The 21245-nt window shown below is 38.4% G+C and overlaps 1 protein-coding gene across 2 annotated transcripts in view; it reads left to right on the top strand.

Moving 5' to 3' along the window:
* Positions 1-21245, top strand: part of MOB2 (MOB kinase activator 2) — a 115041-nt gene that overhangs the window by 22339 nt on the left and 71457 nt on the right. Inside the window, exon 1 of one of the 2 annotated variants that reach the window (XM_050897217.1) lies at positions 13173-13284. The exons of the other annotated variant lie outside the window; for it this stretch is intronic. Coding sequence (XP_050753174.1) covers positions 13265-13284 — 20 coding nt within the window. The 5' untranslated portion in view covers positions 13173-13264. Of the gene's footprint in view, positions 1-13172; positions 13285-21245 lie in introns of those variants that run through there. 2 annotated transcript variants of the gene reach the window in all.

Genomic DNA, 21245 nt, shown 5'->3' on the forward strand with positions numbered 1-21245 from the left:
TTTTGCAGCTGTAAACCCTGCTGATATAGCACTGGCTGATCTGAGAAGTGGGAGAATGACAGATATATTTTGAGACCATAAGTTAGATATAAGAGGCAAGTCAGCAAATACAATCTCTTCAGAGGAAAACATGCAATGTTTGAATTGCACAGTAGACATAGAACAGCTCTGTGTTGTAAATGAGTAAGAACTTGTCCTGTGCATATGCTCTATATGGCCATAACAGTCAACTTGGTGTCCAGAATTTTGCAAGTGATACGACTGGAGTTCTTAATCTTGTCTTTTAAGCATAACAGGTGCTTGCTTGAAAATGCTTTTAAGTAGCATTTTTCACTCCCTCAGAGCACAGTCATACAAAAAGGCTGATTTAGGCTGTGGTGCAGCTGAGGAAAAGGAGGATGGGATTTCCCTGAATCAGTTCTGCCACTAGCAGAATACTGTTGCTTGGTTAGTTTGTCATCTTTAGGAAACTGTGAGATGTTGCACCAACAATTTGTATCTGCACTCAGTGAGTGCGGGGCAAGAACTTTGTGGGATGAGGGAGAGAGTTAATGGGGGGCAAAGAGATACAGGCATGCATTTTAATGTTGATAATAACAAGCTGATCATCATTTGTAGGAAACGGTAATTAATAGATCAGTTATGGACTGAATAGTCCCAGATATAAACATAAAACTGTGAAGTTTTGGAAGCTGTTTGGAAGGGGTTTGTAGAAGATCAGTAAATGAAGAGGCTGATAGCGCTTGAGTGATTCTTTAATATAACAAAAAACTTCATTGAAAAATTTGGAGGAAATATTTTGAATGAGTGATCTGTGTGGATTTGAGCACTTAGGAGAGATGTGGTATATTCAGCTCTCACCTGTTTCCTAAAATCAAGGCTTATAAAGTCCTGTAGTTTAATTGTAAACTTTACAGGTTTTTTTCCTCCTCTCTATAGTGCATTCTACTCAGTGTAATTGGGAACATTTTACAATGGTAATGAACTTGGCAAGAGAGGAGCCCTTTGCCTGCTGCCAGAGTAAAGCAAATAAACAAATAAGGAAAACAAAAGATGATCCCTCCCTGTCCCCTCTGTGGGTTGCAGCTCGGCTGGCACTGCTGGCCATGCTGGCGGAAGGGTGGAATGTCCTGCCATGCATTCCACGCAGATGGCCTGGACCCCAGCCACCCCAGCAGAGCAGAAAATACCATGCTCTCAGCCATGCTGCTTGTGATTTAATTGGAACCGAACCTAACTTTTTAAAGTAGTGCATCATCAATTAAAACTGTTTTTCTGTGTTTCCAAAAATTACACAATGGTTTTGGTCTCCTCTTGTTTGCTCAGGAGAAGCTGAATTCTTCCATCAGACAAATGTTAGTGGGATCTTCATCTTAAGGATAACATCTTTCCTTTTTGGGGCACCTTGCCACTAAGAAAGTTCCAGTATTCCAATCTGAAGAGAGCACAGGCATCACCTGAAGAGACTAATTTTTCTCTAATCACCTCTTCTGGTTCTCGGCAAAATATGGGCCTTCTGCTTTCAACAATGGTGAAGTAATGCTTTCCATGTAGCACATACCAGTGCTGTTGCTCAGGAGCATTTGGGATGGCTGGTTGTACTTCCAGACTGATTTTTATATATATATATAGTTGTGATGATCAATACTAACTCCTGACAAAAAAGTGAATACACCTTGTAGTACTCTTGCAGAAACTTGCACTCACAAACTCTGAACTGGGGTCTGAGTATTTTATGTATTAAGATTGACTGCAGAAGAAATGTGCTGGTTCTTGCAAGACCAGGTACTCATCTGAGCTTATCTTGCATTTTGCTGTCTGTAGCACTGACTACAGTAACAGCTTCATAACATTAATCAAATCTGCAGGTAGCATGAGAGAGGAATAGCGCTCTTTTCCTGTAGCTTATGTATTGTTTGGTCAGTCACCATTAAGGAAGCAAAACACCGTAACCTTAATTGAAGGATACAATAATGATGCTTTGTAGTTATTTAGCAGGCAAAATCTGACACCATTAAGGAAGTAGAACACCCTGTCCTTAATTGAAGGATATGATAATGATGCTTTGTAGCTGTTTAATAGGCAAAATCTGTGATTAGTGTCACGTATTGTTTTAGAAACTGGAGAAGGAGTAGCTAATGTTTGTGGCATGAAATAATTTTAGGAAGAACATGGAAAATTACTTCACCTAATTCTACAGTGCAGTCTTTACACTGTGAAATGCAGGCTTGTAGTTCAATGCTTCCTGATGTTTGGTAAGAAATTGTTCCTCACAACTGATGGAAGTATAAAAGCTGGGGTATGGCTTCCACTAAGCGTTTAATGACTGGGACGACAGTGCTGTTTAGAAAACTAAGTTCAAGTAGTCTGTTTCCAGCAAAATATTTCAAGAATGCTATGCAAATCCATATATTAGAATAACAAAGCACAAATCAGATTGTCTTGCTAGAGGCCAATGGCAGTTTAAGGCCAATGCTACCTAGACAGCCATTGAAAGCCTTATGAAACAGGGGCGCACCCAGTGTATGAATACCTACCATCTGCATGTCCCCAGTGCAAGAGTGCAGAGGGAGAGGTGAAACTCTCCAATATTCTTTGGCTTGCAAGATTGCACTGTGGCCTGATGTATTGGTTCATGGGGACTGTGCAGCTGTGAAAGAACATAACTGTAAACTGGAGGTATTTCCTTGTGATGAGAACAGCCAGCAACTGTTGGATGAGTGTCTTTTGTTGTCCTACCAGAGTTTGATCCAAATTTGAGTATCACAACATGGACCTGTTTGAAAACTTTGTGTTGCACTGGGGCATTTTTATGTGCAGGTGAGTGCATGGTAGTTACTGCTGCATTATTTTCACACTGAAAATGAAAATGCAATAAAAAGCTCCAAAACCAGCAGTAAATTATAAGATTTGGTGTGTTGCTTTTCCAATATTTGCACTTCAACCTGAAGCTCTTAAATTCTTACTGATAACATTTTACAAACCTTCACAAGACTAACTTGTACAGATCAGTTTGCTTCACTTTTACATACACATGGTTTAATTGTACAAGTTTCATGCTAATGTTGGCTATGACTATGCTAGGCCTGTAATTTACTATGAAATGTTTTTTCCTCAGTTTAACATTGCTTTCAGATACAAACAAGAGGACAAATTACTTGCAGTGCCAGATAAATGTGTACTTGGCTGTCTGATGAAAAACTATCTTTTTCATTTTTTTTCTTCTGTGTATATTTCATAATGTCTGTTGTTCTAAAATGTCCAAAGGCAATTACCAAAAACAAATCAATGCTGGATAATTATAAGAGAAATGTACTGCCTGGAGCTGCTTATTCTAATATCACCTTCCTGCTAACTACAATTAGAGGAAAAAAATTACATTAGTCACTTGAAAAGGGCAGCAATCCCTGTTTTAACAAGCCATGTAGCTTTTTCCACTGTTCTCAGCATCCCTTTGCCTGCTCAGTCAAGCCCAAGAGAGAAGCCTGAAAGTACACTGTGCATTATGTTGTGAATTGCTGTTTCTTCATTAGCCAGCATTCTTCACCAGGATTTATAATTATGGCGCTGTGAATTCTGTTAACTAATGAATTTTAGGTTCTGTTTAGTTTAGCTATTCTTGATGATGAATCAGTTTATTTCTTGCCTGAGTTGCTTGGAGGAACATCTGTGCACCTACCCCACCAAAGCCCTCCAGGAGAAACTAGTCTCTGAGCACTCTTCTTTGTGCAGGACCTGATGGCTGTGGGAATGCTAGCTGACAGCTTCAAACCGGGCTGCCACCCACTAAGCAGATGACGCTGCTGCTGCCAGTGCAAGCTTCATCGAGCAGGCCATGGAAGACCAGTGGTAGTGGGGCTATCTGATTACTTCAAGGGTGTCCTCAAGGAGTAGAGATTTTTCAGGTGACAATTTAGCCAGTGTTAGCTGGTATTTTTCAGCACAGGCAAATCTCTGAACTTTGCTTTTAAGGGTAAAAGAAATAGAGAAACATACTATCCATAAACACAAATGTAACAACATGCACTGCAGCAGTTACTAGAAAAGAAGAGCATGTGTATGAGGTTGTATGATATTCCATTCAGTTAAGGGCTGGGCGGTGTTTGTGCACAAGTGTGCACATGTATTTGAGGGAACATAGGCTGCTCCAAAATATGTCATAGTTTTCAATAATGTCTTGCATAATAAAGTATACCAATTCATTTTCTTGACAAACTAATGGTCTTGAAATAACTTGTCCGTATGAATAAATGAAAGAGGAAGTATTTCACAACAGTATTTTCACCAGGGTTTTGTTATAAAAATGTGTGAAATTAGAAGTAACAACGTAACCTCAAATATGAAAGGTTTGGGTTTGGTTTTTTTCTTTTGTTCTTAAGTGCAGGTTCCCGCTTTCAGCTCCATTCTTAAATAACTGAAAATAGAAAAAAACGGAGAAATGGTTCATATTCAAATTATACACAGTCTCCAAAGTAATTTCCAAAGCTGCTAGATTTTCAGATAAAGAAATGAGAAGGTGAGACATGGAGTAATATTGCTAAAACAGAAGGATGGCTTTTTTTTCACAGCCTCTAATGTCTGTTCTTCCAGCCCCCCATCTCCAGTAGCTGTTTGGATGCCTTTAGGTGTTGCAATGCATCAGGGCCAGAGAGCACTATGAAAGAGAAATGGGGAGCACTGTTGGTGCCAGAGTGCTCTCTGACTGCAGGTAACTGGTGATTTGCAGAGTAGGAAATGTATGCAGACCAGGACTCCAGCAATCTGTGGCATATCTGTTGTTGGGGAAATACTGAATAAGAAAAAGTAATTAAGTATTTTGTAGAATATCGGATAGTATTTAACTAATTTGTTCAGCATAACTAAAAAAACCCAGAAAACATTGGTGTTCCTGGAAGTTGTTGAATTTATGGTCATAGAGCCTGAATCAGGTGCGAAGCAGGTATTGCATTGGTGGCAAAAAATGCAATTTGCATTTGGTTATGCTGAACATGTACCATAGACTATCACAGAGAAATGAATGTGAAAAGTTATCTAGATCTCGACCCTCACTGAATCCTTGAAGAACTATTTCTGATGAGGATTATAAAATACTTCTAAACTTGCTCCGTGCAAGTAAGTTTCCTTATGTTTCCAGAGGGAGAAAGGAAGAGAATTCTGCTGTGTCCATATTGTTATAAATATTTTCTAGGAGAATTTACTAAGAAATGCTGGTGAACACGGAATAAAATACTCTTTGTAGAAGCGGAGCTGCTCTTGTTGTGACTGACTGGATTTCAGATTTTCTTGCTGTGGCTACAGAGTGCTAGTTTAGGACTCTAAGAGATCTGGATTTTTATTTTATATTTGGCCATTAGCGTGCTAGGTGACTTCAGACATGTCTCTCCTTTTCATCTTTCACTTCTGTCCTGGTTTCAGCTGGGATAGAGTTAATTTTTTTCTTAGTGGCTGGTATAGTGTTGTGTTTTGGATTTAGTGTGAGAATAATGTTGATAACACACTGATGTTTTAGTTGTTGCTAAGTAGTGCTTATCCGAAGTTAAGGATTTTTCAGTTTCCCATGCTCTGCCAGCAAGCAGGTGTGCAAGAAGCTGGGAGGGAGCATAGACAGGGCAGCTGACCCAAACTAACCAAAGGGATATTCCATACCCTAGAATGTCATGCTGAGTATATAAACAGGGGGGAGTTGGCCAGGAGGGGTGAATTGCTGCTTGGGCATTGGTCAGTGGGTGGTGAGCAACTGCATTGTGCATCACTGGTTTTATTCCTTGAGTTTTGGGTTTTTTCCTTTTTTTTTCCTTTTGTTATATTCCTTTTCATTACTATTATTATTATATTTCATTATTATTGTTAGTATTATATCTTACTTTAGTTATTAAACTGTTGTTATCTCAACCTATGAGTTTTACCTTTTTTGCTGATTATTCTCCCCATCCCACTGGGAGGGGGGAGGAGTGAGGGAGCAGCTGCGCAGTGCTTAGTTGCTGGCTGGGGTTAAACCACAACAACTTCCCATCTTTAAAATGGTTAACTCCCAGGTAAGTCATTGAGATCTGCTGATAAAATTAAGTTTAAAAGACTTGGTTATGGTTATATCCTTGAGATAGTTAGTCTGCATCTTATTAAGCTGGTAAGGGGGCTGGAATATTGGTAGGTATGATAAATATCTAGATAGGCAGAGGGACAAATGAACTTTTTTCTTTTTTTTCCCCAGGATGACTTTATTAACACAGACTGTGGTACCAAAAAATGCAGCACACCTTTAATGTTAGGAAGGTGATGCCACCAGTAACTCCAGGCTGTGGCTGAATTTCATACTGTGTGTCTTCCCTCCCCAGTGTAAGACTGGGCTACATAGGTTGCAGTTTATTTTCAATGGATCAATATGGATATAGTTATCTATATGAGCTTTGCTCTCACCTGTTGATTTTGGAGAAACTGTGGGTGTTGGTTCTACAGTGATTGCTAGCACAACACCTAAGTGATGGCTAATAACCTACATTTACTGTTGTAGCAGCACTGTTTTAGGCCCAAAGAAGGAGCAGTAGTCAGAAGAATAGCTTAGTTTTCAGCTGCTAGAAAGAATCTTGCAAATCACATCAAAAGTCTGTTTTAAAAGTGGCTATTCTATGTACATTTTGTACTCTTCAGTCTAACAGGGAAATTTTTGCTCAGGTAATAGCCTGATTTGCAGAAGCAATATTGTACACAGTAGTGAAGAATCCAAGCATTCTTGGATTCCAGCTAAATGCAAAAATAAACAGCAAACCATTTGAAGAAACAAGCTGAAATTTCTGTACTGTACAGATGTATTTATGTGGGTTTCTGGAAAATTATACTTTATAAATGGAACCTTTTCCCTGAAATAGCAAAAATCTGACTTTTTTCCTAAGCCACGCTGTCAAAAATGCTTATATTTTGATTAACTGGATAATAAGAAATAACTGTACTGTTGTAGCCCATGAAATAAGTGATAGTGAGGATGATGTTTTGAAACATAATGATTTCAATTCAGCTTGGCTTGTTTATACATTTAAAAAAGTAAGCAAGAGTTTGCGATAGAGGTACTGTTGTATTTTGTTTCTAAGTTATCTGTGAAACATTACCAGGAATTTAAGATACATCTGGCATTACAATAAGCTGAATGAGTTCTGGCAGCATTTACAGTTGAAAGCTCTTAACAGTGTTTTGAGTACTTTTCAGGGTAGATATATCTCCTCCTTGCGCTACGTTTTCAAGGGAGCCTCTGAAAAAGGCAGTGATGCAGCAGGTTTGTCAGAGGCATACTTTAGCATCCTGCATCTTTTTTTTGCCTAGAACATCTCCAGGCCCGAGTGAGAGGAAAGGAAATGTGACACTCTCGGATCCTGTAGCTTCAGCTTAGATTTCTATCTATGTTGTTGCTCAGGCTTTGCATTTCTTATTGTTCCTTTACTGGTAACATAACTATGAAGGCATTTTTCACTAATAATTTTCCACACTGTTCTGGGACATGCTTGTCTGACAAGAGGAGTATAACAGCAAAAACCATATTTAAAATTAGTTTAAGTCACTTGTGTTTAGGAAAACGTAGTACCCTGATTTTAATTTAAAAACCTTCCATTTTCACCATCAACTTTTAAATCTGTAATGCATTTGCCTGTTAGGTAATACATGATTTAAATGTATTGTACATGACAGGGTTTTCAAGGGCAATTTCCCTCTGCTGTGGAATACTGCATCTTCACAGACATTTTTTGCAGTCCCTGAGAAGGTAATTCTTTGAAAGATTCCAGTATCTAAAGAAGTGGTTTCCTTCAGAAAGGAAAGTGATTTCAGGCTGAGAACTTTCTTTAAGAGGAAGACTACCACTAATATTAAGGATCTGAAATATTCATTCATCTCTTCCTGACCTGTAGATGAATTGTGCTTCAGTTTGTTAATTTAAAGCCATCTTTCTGTTTGTGAAGTAAGAATACTACCTGATGTATGAGGTGCATCTCATTAGACACTGATATTTCTGTGAGAGAACTGAGACCTTTATAAAGCGGAAACTCTTCTCTCGCCTTTTGCTTTGCTGCTGCCCTGTCTTTAAGCTGCTGCCCTAAATTGACAGCTATGCAGAGCTGTATAGCTTCTTAAGCTTAGCAAGTTATAAATGGTATTCCTCATAATGACCTTGGGAGGTGAATATTGTGTATTTCCCAGAGATACATAGAGAAGATGGAGAGAGTTGTGTTTGGGGTCTCTTAGTGACATATTTCCAAAGGAACATTGTGCAGTCTCAAGCAAATCAAGAAGATACATGTTTACATGAAGGATGCTACTGCTTCTATTGCAAGTTTAATTCTGGAAGTGTAATGAGAATGAGAGGAAGTGGAGGACTTCCTGCATTAGTTTTTGTGGCTGTGTGAAGGGGCTCTCTAAATTGCAGCTGTGTTGCACAACTGATAAAAGTTATGTTAGGCTCGGATAAGTCTCCTGAGATGTGAACTACATACCTCTTTGTGCTGCAGGCATCATGGTTAAATTTTTATTAACCTGGAAGTCAGAACAACGGTAATAATGACTGAGTATGCTACTTATCTCTGTATTTTACCTTAAGTCTATTACTTTTCCCATGAAATGTATTAGTGCTAGACTATGTCCTTAAAATACAATTCACCTCTTTGGGGAAAGCTTCCACAGTAAACGAAGTACTTAGCATGTGAGTAAAGGGTCTGTGTAAGGTGGGAGAAAGAAAAGGGTAATGGGGGGCCTTTAACAAAGTGGTGATATATGCCCCTTACAGGTCTCTAGGCAAGAAAGGGAGAAATACTAAATGGGATTCATTTTATTTGGGAAAAGCGTAGGATATATGTGGTGTGCTAGAGGGAAGATAGTTCCTTAAATTCCTTTCTGAAACATCTAAACTACTTTTATCTGATTTCTAGATTTTGGGTTGCACTTAATGCTGTGCTGGATGAGACTACCTGATTAATGATTGTATTTGACTCCTGCACTAAGGTTTTATAAACTAAATCGATGAAATGTTACTAAACATATTTTATTGTCTTTTTGGTGATTACTAGTAAAGTGTTAATCATGTTTATCTGTTCAATATTTGGTTTTACAATATCTTTGCAGTGGCTTTAGTGAGTGTTTTTCGATTTACTCAACTTACAGTGTTAGTTTCTTTTTCAACTTGTAAGTTTGCCTGTATGACTTTTTTTATTAAGGTCTGGGACCTTGATGAACTTTTAAGGGTGATTTTGAGGCTAGTATGTGAGACATTTATTTAAGGTGTAAGGAGAAATGAAGACTATTTCTCTTCTGCCTTTGACCTCTGTGCTTTTGTGGGGGTGTGGTTTTGTACTCTGTACATAGCAGGGGAAGTGCTTTGGAAAGTGCAGGTTTTGGAAAGTGTTTTTTATATCTGTGAATGAGAAGTATTACTGTGCTGGTCAGCTGGTCTGTGAGAGAGCTTTTCAGAAACAGTAAAGCATGCCAGATTTAATTAGCTCAGCCTTGCTGTCTGACACTGGTTCTTATTTTTTTTTTAGTGGTCATAATGATCACTCAAATAATTTACAGAATCAAATATACTGTAGTCATGTTAGGGGGGAAAAGAACCCCATAGGTGAAAATGGCTTGTTGCTTCTGGGTGTTTTTTATCAGAGAAAAGAATACCTTCTGAAAATCAACTTGATTTTCCTGTCTTTGTGCTCTAGAGCAGGTGTGGATATCCTGTATTAAACCAGGCAAACTAGTACAGTAGTGGTTCCCAGCAATCCAAAGGGTGTGTGTTTGCCTCTGATAACTGCAGTATGTTTAACGTCACTTATTTGAAGATAATTGAGGAGTCCTCTACTTTCAATGCAGAATAAGGTGGATTAGGTCATTCTCTGTTAAGGTTATAATGCTGACATTGCCAATTAGCTAGACACAAAAGATTTTATGACGAGATACTGGTATTGTGTTTTAGGTTACTGTAAAAAAAATCGGAGAACTCTTTAAAAGCAGAGACTAAAGACAAAGATGGCAGTCACTATAAAAGCTGGTCCATTATGTAACATTAGGATGAAAAGCAGCAGGGAGAAGCTGAATTTCCAGATTCCAGCTGCTTCCCTGTGTGCAATGCTGTAGATAATGCAGGAAATAATTAATATAAATGTGCATTCAGAAGACTGCTTAAATTTTCCAAGTGCATAAAAAGGCTGGACACTTTAAGTTTTTCATATTCATTGCAGGCCACATATGTTTACCTTTTTTTGTGTGTGTTGATGTCTTTCTCAACAGTTTTACCCAGAAAACTAAAACATAGATTGACTTTACTTTAAGAGGCTTATCCAGGAGTTGGCCCTTCCCCATGGACTGTATGAGGTGGGAAAACTAAGTTTGCTATAAGTTCTTCTTTGGCTGACTTTAAGGTTTTAGTTATTTTATCTGTGTAGGTCTGAAAGTTCAAAACATGGACTAGTCTGCCTGTTCAACTGCATGTGTTATAATTCTTCTCTAGCATTGGGCGAGGACAACGTTCCAGAATATGTCAGTCTTCTCAGGCTTCATAAAAAAGATCTCAAAGGTCAGATAGAGTGAGCGTGCTAATTAAGGAGAAAAATACTTTCTTTCTGTACATTCAAATATCAGTAGTAAATTCAGAAATACTTTCAATTACTTTTATTATAATTTCTGTTTATTGCATCAATATTACTTTCCAAGGAAGTGACTGAAACTAACATTTAGTATTTTCTCCAGGTAGTTTTCTTTAGGAAGCTTGTTCTGATTGGCTATTTTAAATTTCAGTGGTCAATTTTTTCACAGTATTACAAACATGGGTTTGTTTTTTTTAACTGCTTAACCTCCTTTGCCAGAATGGTGCTTGGTTCACATCTTCCTCCTTCTTTATAGTTGAGAGCTGCAGACACTGTAAGCATTAACTGCACTTTGCATGAAATCTCAGGCAAGGAGTATCGGTCAGGATACTGGCAACAGAATTATCTGATGTCTTCAGTTACTAAATGTATGAAAATGATCTAACACATAGAAAGACTCGTCAGTGAGGCTCATGTAATCTGTCACCGCAGTCCACACTTCTAACCTGACTTCCTTTTAAACATACAGAAGAGGCCTACGTGGGTTAAAGATCACGGTATGTGTATTGCTGTCAGAGTGCATTGTTATGGCAAATTGATGCATTTTGTTCTGTGCCCTCAGTCTCTATGGGTTGTAATTTCTATGAAAGGTGGAGATGAATAAACTTGTTTTGTTTTATTATTGTAAGGTGAAACGGGCATGAATTTCTTGTGGTTCTGAGCCTTCTGCCCAGTTCTTGTACTTTGGGTGAATTATCTGCCTGGAACACTCTTCTTGTAATCATACCATTTGCATGTAGTTCTCTGTATAGCCTGGCAGCCTGAGTCCAGCCTTATTTTTATGAAGTTTTGCTGTTTTAACTATTCATGATGGAGAGGATGTGCCGAAAAGTGGATTTAGAATATGCTTCTGTTGACAGACAGGTCTCTCCTGTGGTTTCTTGGAGGGATCTTTGGAATTTAATGAATTTTTATTCTGTAGGATGATAAATCTAATTGAAGTTGTGGATTTAAAAAATTATGTCAGTTCCTGCTAGCCCTTTCATGCGATGGATGCTTTTCTTACACTTGCAGACTAAGTGGTTCAGCAGGCATTATATATCCCAGCCAAAGAAACTAAGCATATGGCAGCTGAAGTAAAAGAGTGATAAAGCATGGTGAGGCTGCCAAGCAGAAAGATACTGCTATAGTGACAAAGCATGTGGCAGCACTTGGGGCTTTCAGAGATAATGTAGCTGCAACGCTTTTGATTTCTAAGGAAGAAATTGCTGAAAACATGATGCAGTTTTGTCTCAACAAGACTGACTTGGACTAGGCTAGGTGTGTTGTTGCTTCTACTGTTGCAAGAACAATTTGGCTGCATCTGTTTTTTAAAGTGCCATATATAGCCTTTCCTCAAAAAAACCAAAAACCCCAAATTACAGAAGGTGCTTCTTTTCTCAACTTCAGTGTGTTCCTTCAATTTTGTGGTAATGAGGTGTACCTTTCCATAAGTGAAATGCGGTCTATCTATTCTTGAGTGCAGTGATTAGTGCTGCAAGTAAACTAATCCAAACACCACATCTGATATTTGCACACAAGCATAGCTGAAGCATGGTAGGGGGCAAAAGGAGATAATTCAGTAAAAAATGATAGTTCAAGATGAGTAGCCTTTTTGACAGGGTGATATGGGAGTCAGAGTGAGAACAGTGGTTTTGAAACTTTTATGTATTAGATGTCATTTTTAGACTGAAGCTTTGATTTCATGAAGAAGAATTATCAAAGCTTAATTTAAACAAGGGATTTTCACGTGCCAGTGATGACAGATACTTTTGGTTTGGCATGCCTTTTTTTTTTTAAGGCCTTCACTTTGTTATTGTTAATACATAAATGGGTTTTTGGCCTCTCGTCTATACATACTGTTTTTGTTATCAGCAATTTTGGTCCTGCTCCATGAACTATAAAAATTAAGATATGCTTCTACGTTTTGGAATAAAGACTATTTGAGTGAGATTTTTTTTTTTAATAAAGACTTGATAGTTTCATCTTGAAGAACACAGTGTGGAAAGGTGAGGTAAATTGGTTCAGGTTATGTACTGGGGTATACTTAATCTCTTCAGTTGGTTTTAAGATCTATTAATAAATTTAATGTTGTTTTTGTTCTACTGTATCTGGGCTCTTTTTTGGGTAACAGCCACCAACAGTGAAAATTATAGAGGACTTCATAGAGGCTACGAACATTTTTCTTGCAGTAAAAGGCTGCCCCTTTTTTTTTTTTTTTTTTGTATTAAAAGGGGCAACAAGGATCTGCCTTGAACAACCTAGGATGTGTTCAATTATTTTCTTTAAGAGAGAAAGTCTATCCTCCCCACAGAAGCATTGTGTGAAATGAAAGGTCATTCAGAGTTGGAGCTAGTATAGCTTAGAGAACAGGAAGAATAAAATATTCAGTATTATTTAAAACAAGCACTTCTTTTAACGTACAGAGTTTAACATGCACTCTAAGAAATAGATTCAAAGGGTACCATGCAGCAACAGATCAGGCCCTCTTCTTCTTGCCAGTTGAGTAATCGCTCTTTATTTTTTCCCCGATATGGTCATTGCTGAAAAATGAAACTGAGACTGGACTCTGGATTACTGTGTGTGACATGACGGTCACTGCCTTTTCGGGGAAGGGGACCTGACGGCCAGCCCCTCTGGGTGAGCAGACAGCAGGCTCCCTCTGCAGCCAGTTGATGCCAGCACTCCTGTGGAGGTCGGTGCACTGTGGTGAGATTGGGGTGTTTTGGATGATTTCGAGGGAATAGAGTCAGCCTCCAGCTATGGAAACTTGCTGAAGTGCATGTGATGTCCTCACAGGGACTTTGAAAATCTTCTGGTGGCTGCTGCCAGTTGGGAATTCGGGGCTGAGATGCAGACTCTCCCAGCTCCTGGGCATCAGAAAGCTGACATGCTTCTGAAATGATGTACTTTCCTCTGTTTTGAGTGGCATGCTTACATCTTTTGTACAGGTTCAGAGACCCTGCATTGAACCACTTCAAACTTTGTGCTCCTTAGTGTTCCAAGCCAACATATTGTTCAGCCAAATTATATTTACGTTGCTAAAAGTACTGCACTTTCAGATTTTGTACAGTATTTCAGTCCTTAAGTTATTCAGAGTTTCAGATTGTTATGAATGTCTAAATCTCAAAGTGGAGCAACTGATTGAAAATAGAAACATTGCAAGGTTTATATCGGAGAAAATGATGTGATTACTGTTTGTAATCAATTACTAATTATGTTATATTTATTAATTCAAAGTATTGAGTCAATATGGATATATGTTCTTTAAGTATCTTGGGTTTACTACACAAAAGAACATTTCATGACACTGTCGTATGAATGGTGTACTGCAGATGACAAAGGAAAATTTTAAATTCCTTTTTCTGGGGTTATTTTTTAACACCTCACTTTCTGTTCTTTTTCTTTTTTTATTTGTTTATCTGCTCTTACATTGCTAAAAACATGAGCTGTGTCTGCAGTGCTTTAGTGCAGCAACTTCTTGACTTCTGGAGTCTACATGTGCTGGCATGGTATTATAGTATATAAACTTAGAAACCTATCTGATGCCTTTGTAGCCCTCATGGGGAAGAAGCAGCAGGAAAAAACACGATAAAACAGAACCCTGAATATTGTAAAGGCTTACAGAGAAGAAGGAAAAACAAGGTACATGAAGTAGAAAAGTTGCTGCAGTTTTCATGTGCAGGCTCCCCTTTCAGTAGAGGGCAGTACTGGTTCAGTTTCCTTTGAAGTCCACTAGATGCATAGTCATAGGCAGCATATGGTTGTGCTACGCTGTTCTCAATACAAGCTTTTAGGGATGGCTGAATGCAGACATTCAGTTGAGTGAGTTTGTAATAGATGGCTGGAGGAGGACTGTGAATAGCTTTCAGAATACCCGTGTAAAATTACAGTCAATCTAGTATCACAAGATGAAGTTCTGTTAGTCATTTATCTGTTCTTAATGGCAGGGTTGCTATATTCTTTGGTGTCTGCCCCTCAGCCAGATAAATCTGTCTGTGATTCCCTGTTTTCCTGCTTACGAATAGAATAAGTCCAGCGCACAGGAGCCAGCAAACGCGGTGAAAGGAAGACCTGCTCTGGACTGCTGCTTGTGCTATCTGCTGGGTCAATGCAGGATGACTATTCTATTGCCACAAAATAAAACCAGCTTTTCATTTTATTGGTAATCCCTCACTGCTTGTTTTTCTACTGGGGTAGAATGCATTTAAGAGGCTATCTTACTGTGTGACTGATGACAAAAGTGTAAATGTCAAACATGTTATTAATTTTAATTATTTTAAAGTCCTTTTTCTCCTGGAGCCTATTTGTATGTTATAGGCATCTTCCACAAGGTGGAGCTATAGGGCTCTGCAGCTGGGAATTTTTCCCTCCTGACTAATAAGCAGAAATACCTTTCTGCTCATGAATGGAGTTTATGAAATCTCTTAAAACAGGTATAAAACGACCATTTCAATGCTTTTCAAGAAAGTGGGTGGGTTTTAGAAAAAATAACAGGCTCAACAGATATTTTGGACTCTTTAATATGTCTGATTCACTGGAATTAATGTTGTAAAAGAAGAAAGGAAGGATTGGAAAAAATAGTTCTCATTACTTATTTATTCTCTTGGAATTAATGTTTCTTTGCTTCCAAACTGACTTGAAAGGTAGGCAGAACTAGATAGAGAAAAGCATTATCAAAATGCTTGCTAAATCTTCATTTATTGGGAGGAGTTGTTTTGTTTTTTTTTAAACAGTCCTACCCTAAAAGGACGAAACTTTAGATAACAGCTATTCTGATAGATAAAAGAAAGGCAAAAGCATATTCCTTTCTTTTGTGCAGCTGTATTTTTCAAGAATGAGCTATGTGTACCCTTTCTCTAGAAGAGAACCTTTTTCTGTTTTTCACTCTGCCTGCCAGAAGTTGCATCTTGCTGAATTTTGGAAAAGTGCTACCAGTATTTCAGGCCATGTTTCAGTAATCAGTTATCTTGGGCTTCCCACATTTCTTTGAGTATCCGAACTGTGTTTTACTCTATTGCCATCTTGTCGGAAATCCCCTGCTGTTAATTTTGTTGGAATGGAATTCATCATCTGCTTGCTGTGCTGCTGCTGGTAAGACAATTTTGTACGTTAACTAGCACAGACATGTGTGGACGTGAGCTGGTACTGTGCAGACAAAAACTGGGAAAGAGCTTAGCTGGAGAGGGGGAAGAAGGACTGGATGGGGGGCAGCAGCAGGGAGGGAGAAACCAAAATCTTGAGTGTTTTTCCTGTCCAGCTTTTCTGCCTCAAGCTAGCCTCTTCTGATGATAACAAATGTTGGTAATGTATGTTTGCCACATCTCTTTGTATGAAACAAAACTTGAGGACAGAAGCAGTTTACTGAACACTCATTACAAGTACTCTTTCCCTCTCACCTTTCTTCAGTAAACTCCGATGTTACTCTCAATATGTTTAGACCAAGAAACTTTATTAGTACTTTCTGCAGGGTCTATGTTGTCACTTCATGCTTGGCTTGAGTTGCAGTTGAAGGTTGTGAAACATTTTCTCAAAGTAAATTATTTGTGTTGTTTCTTTCATGCTTTGCAGGTGGTGTGCTAGTATGCAAGAGATAAGAAATTGGTTATGATTTTTCATTCTGTGGTTCAGGAGTCTCCCTAGGTTAACAAGTAGGACCCTTAAGAACTTGGAACAGAAACTGCATATCAGAAATCCACTTTCTCCCTTTCTGATGTTGCTATCCTCCTATCTGATGGTCCTCTCCAGTTTCAGGCACAGAAAATGGCCTAATGCTATGGCAAATGCAAATCCTATGGCAAATGCAATAAAAAGCAGGTGGTTTTTATGCCTAATTATAATGAGTTAAGAGCTTCTCTGGACAGACAGACTACTATTGATTTCTAGGCTTCATGTAGGCCAGTGGCTGAACCAGTCTGTAATGCTTCTGCATCTTACTGGATCTGCTGCAGATCCAAGTGAAGAACTTCTTTAAACTTCAGTTTCCCTCAGATGCTATCACAGTCTTGACATGTTAAGAACTGTCTAAAATTTGTTTTTCTTTTGGTTCCACCTCTTATTTTTTTCAGGTATTCTTGTCATGCAGTATGTTTAAGTATCAGTTTGTTACCAGCTGAGTAGATATATCTGTTGGTATGGAAGATGTGGTAGGCCATTTGGACAGTTTTATGAAGAGCCCTTCCATGTAATATAATGTTAGGTTAGATTTCTGAACCACAACCTCAGAATAGATATTTGACTTGCAAAAAAAAATGAAGTAATATGAGCAGGGTGTTGGAAGGGAGCTTGAAATCATGGGGTTTTTTTTCCCAGATCTTATGGGACATGTGGTTGTGTACGGGCAAGAATTCTTGCCCTTCCCTCCCACTGCTTCTGCCAATGTGGATGTCCAGTTTCCAAGGACTCCTAAGTACTCCACCCTGTCTGTTTCCTAGCACTAGCAGAAAATACCTTTCTTTTCTGAAAGCAATAGCAGTATCAATTATTTTAAAATATTGTAGATGCAAGCTTTTGCATAATTCTTAAGTTTTGTAACAGTGAGTGGTTCTATAGCAGTCAGTTCCAAACTCCAGTGACTGTCTATAGAGTTTGATAAAGAATTACTCATTTCCCACACAGAGTTACAGAAACAGTGATTTTGACAGGGAGTTTCAGGGTGAGTGGAGATAATAAAGCTAAGGATACTGAGGGTATATTTACTTGAGGTAAATATTTATTTTTTATATTACATGGGCCAATGCCCTATTGACAAAAACACCCTGAGCAGACACTTCAGAGGCATTCCTCTGTTGGTAACAGAATACAGTTGTCTTGGAGCAAAGACTTTCTTAGCACTTATTAGCCAAAAGATCATAGTTGCTTTATTTGAACAAACTTTGGTATGAATATATCAAAATAGCAACCTAAACCAGATGCTTGCAGGGAATACATATGGAAAGGGGCTAAGTGTAGCCTAACCACCCTTTGAGAATGGAATAGGCAGTTGGCGACTCTTTAGCTGGATTCCCTTATGGTCCCTTTTCACTGCAAGTCCTATTTTCAGAATAGAATGTGAAAGAAATGCAGTGTAGCCATTTATTTTGCTTCAAATCAGTGTGAAAAATCCCTGTGCAGCTTACAAACAGAGAAGGGTGATACGATGAGTTTTTAGGATGATAGTGGAAAATGTCATGACTGGGAAGATAGATGCTGTCTATACTAAAGCTGCCTATGACTTCAGCATCTGCTTTTTTCAAGTTTCCTAGTCTATAGCATTACTGTCCCATCTTCTGTATGATTATCTTGCATTATTTTTCATGTTGCTGGTAGACCTAGGTGCTCATAAAACTGGGAGACTAGCAATATAAACTCTACCCTTTTGTTTAGTCTCTTAGTGCACTCTTGTCCTGGGCAGTGATACAGTTGCTATTAGAGTTGTTCCTGCTGAATTCCAAGGTAACTCTTTGCTGTGATGCAAGGAGAATGGTCATTACACATTAAATGCTAGACTGATCTTAGCTTTAAAACCAGAATTGAAAACAGGTATGTGGAAGTAATGCTTAAATTCCAACACAGCAACCTCTTTTATTTCCCACTGCCGTGCCAAAAATAGTCAGTGCAAAATTATTTGTCTGTTCACTCACCCCTAAGTCTGTTACAACTTAGCTGTAACTGCTGGACCAAGCATGTACGCTTCCCATCCTACTTTAAAAGCAACAATGTGTAGAACTTAACAGATAAAACATCATCATCTCCATTAATCATAATACATGTTCATTCATATTTGTTCTTTTGCTCTGTTAGCGTATCCTGATAGATTTGAGGTATTACTGCAGTCATTGTCTTTTCCCCTCCACTTTCCCTCAGTCACGTTGCTCCCTTGGCCTTCTTTGTGTACTTAAATTCTATATTTTTTTTAGGTTTTCTTCAAAGCATGACTAATTGCACGAGTTTTAAAAGGATTATAGTTGGTTTGGTTTTTTTTTTTTTTTTTTTTTTCATTCCACACTCTCATACTCTTAAAGTTTTTCAGACACCTGCTGGCTAGGGAGCCAACCAGGGAAAGGTCAGTATGAAAGCTCAGTGCCAAGGGTATTATCGGATGACATGGCTTCAGATCAGAGACTAAACGTCTCACACCATACTTGCTGGATTTTGGTCTGCTGTCTGTGAACCACCCTCACAAGTCTCTAGCTTTCATCTAAGTGTCTGCTTAGTAAACCATTGACTTAAGTAAAGACACTCCATCTTTCCAGTGGTAAGGGGGTGAGTTTCTTGGATCATAATGTTGCAATGACTCTATGGACTTAATTTTCTATTATTTTAGTCCCTGACACACTCCACCTATGTTTTATTAGCTAGCTCATATTAGCTAAGGTTTGTAGGTGGTCTATAACTGATTTCAGTTTTAAATAACATAATTTCTGTATCAGATTTTCAGTTCGTGGAATTAGGTGATGTTCTAGTAGTAGCTAGCCATTGGTTGTGGATGTATAAATTGAATTTAAGTAATTTCTGATGAAGCTACACCTCTTCTAATCTGTTGAGAAACTAAAGAAGGGAGGAGATAAAACAGGAACTTAAAACCAGTTCATCAGCTACAGCTATTACACAGTAAATGACTAAATCACACAGTGGACATTTCATAAGAGCAGATAAATCTCAATTAGACAATCCTAAATGTTTGTGGGAGGAGCTATGGATATCATCATGCAATTAGTATCTTACCCTAATGAGCAAATAGATCACAACCCTTAAATGGAGTTATCTGAAAAGGGTTTGAACTATTTGAAATCAGTTACGAATCTTTTATGCATCTCTCTGAAAAAGAGTGGTTTCTAACAATGTGCAAATGTTAAGGAAAATAAAAATATAGTATACATGATAAAAATCTGGCCAGGGTATCTAATATAGCTTATTTATAGCATTTGGTTTTCCAACTACTCCATAAAGCAGTGGTGAATTTTCTTCAAGATATTTCTTGTATGATTTTTTTGATCAAAATGAGACTGAAGATATCCTCTCACAGGCAGTATTATGACAAATGTAAATGATAAAAGGGACAGAAGGAGATAGTCAACTAACTTTTAAAATCAATGGTAAACCTAAAGAACAAGAATTTGACTGAAAAAACACCATTGCAAGTGTGATAGTGGCAATGCAGTGCATAATATTGCCTTTAGATTGTGCTGCTTTTCCCACCAAGGAAGATGCATTTGTTTTATTAACCTTCAAAGGACAAGGCCCATCACTTCACTGTTTTGATCATTTCCTTTGAGGTGCTGGATTTTTAAGGTCCTACCTGAAATTGCAAAGTTTCCTGTGCTGCTGCAGCTTCTCTGTAACTGCTCCTTTCCTACCCCAGTTTGGTTTTACTGAAGTTCTGCAATTTGTTCTTTCTCTTGCAGTTCATTTCCTGAATTAATCTTTCTAGCCAAGAGCTACATTAGAGTCTTCCTGATAGCTCTAGTCTTTAAATGGGGAACTGGCTTTGCTTACTGCATTTGATTTTAGAATAGTTTATGCCTAAATATATTCTACTCTGATGCATCCAGCTTTATTTCAGATTTAAACCCTCTCGGGTCTTGGAAGTATTGTTTCATTTATATGTATAATACATCAAGTAATGTCATAGCTTTTGATATGGATAGAGTTAAAGGAATCCTGAAGAGATCTTACTAAAACTTATGAAACTGTTGTTCAGTAAAGCTTCAGTTGGAAACAAATCTTTTTTGCATTTTTCTACTTATTTTGGCAAAACTTTGACTTTCTTAAATGAGGCATCAGTCATTCTCTGAAGCCTGTATGTGAATGTATAGTGTTGGTGATAACACTGTGTTGGTCTTTGACTATACAATGGTCTGGTTCTGTTGTCCCAGTGCAGAGATAAGAAGGACTAGTTACCTGGGAGAGTCATAGTTTGAAAATAGTTCATTGTAGGGTGATGGTTCTTATTGAATTTGAGTACATAAACTACTGTGTTTCTGTTACGTTTCAGAAAATCTCTTGCAATAACAGGGATCAACAGGACAGAAACCTATCACCTACCTTTTTCTTCTGCATCTGCTTGTCAAAATAGCATCTACTTTGTACGTAGTAAAAACTACTGGCTCTGGTTGTCCGTTACAGCGTTGTTTAAGACCCCTTTCCTTTGCCCTTTTATTGGCTTTCTGCAGCTTTGTAGGGAGTAGGTTGTATAAAGCATGCCCCTAGAAAGCAGAGTCCATTAAAAGGTTTAAGACAAATTTGTTTGAAGACAAAGAGGGCATTGAGGAAAACTGTGGAGAGGGATTGAAGGGCTTTTGCAGTGCAACAGAGCCTTGTCTGTGCAAGACTCAGCCTGCCTCTGAGTTCCAGCAGGCTGCTGAGAAGCAGGCCAAGAAAAGACTCTCCAAGACCCTGTTCCCTTCATCTGAAGTCTGCCATCTGGACAGAGGATGGCTAGAGGGTTCCTGGAACATATAGAAAGGAATCTTGAGGGCTGAAAATAAATGCCAGTGGAGACAGGAAGTGTCTGAGACATAGGAGGGTTGGAGGAGGGGAGCTGCTTAGCATCACTGCTCTGTAGGTCACAGTACTGGTAAGGATGAGAGACAGATGAGGAGAGCCTCTGTGCTGCACTCAGAGGTGCACAGCCTTTCCTCTGAGGCCTAAACCCCCCTACATTTACTGCTTTAT

Source organism: Gymnogyps californianus, chromosome 5 (genome assembly GCF_018139145.2).
Source record: "Gymnogyps californianus isolate 813 chromosome 5, ASM1813914v2, whole genome shotgun sequence".
Classification (NCBI taxonomy): domain Eukaryota; kingdom Metazoa; phylum Chordata; class Aves; order Accipitriformes; family Cathartidae; genus Gymnogyps; species Gymnogyps californianus.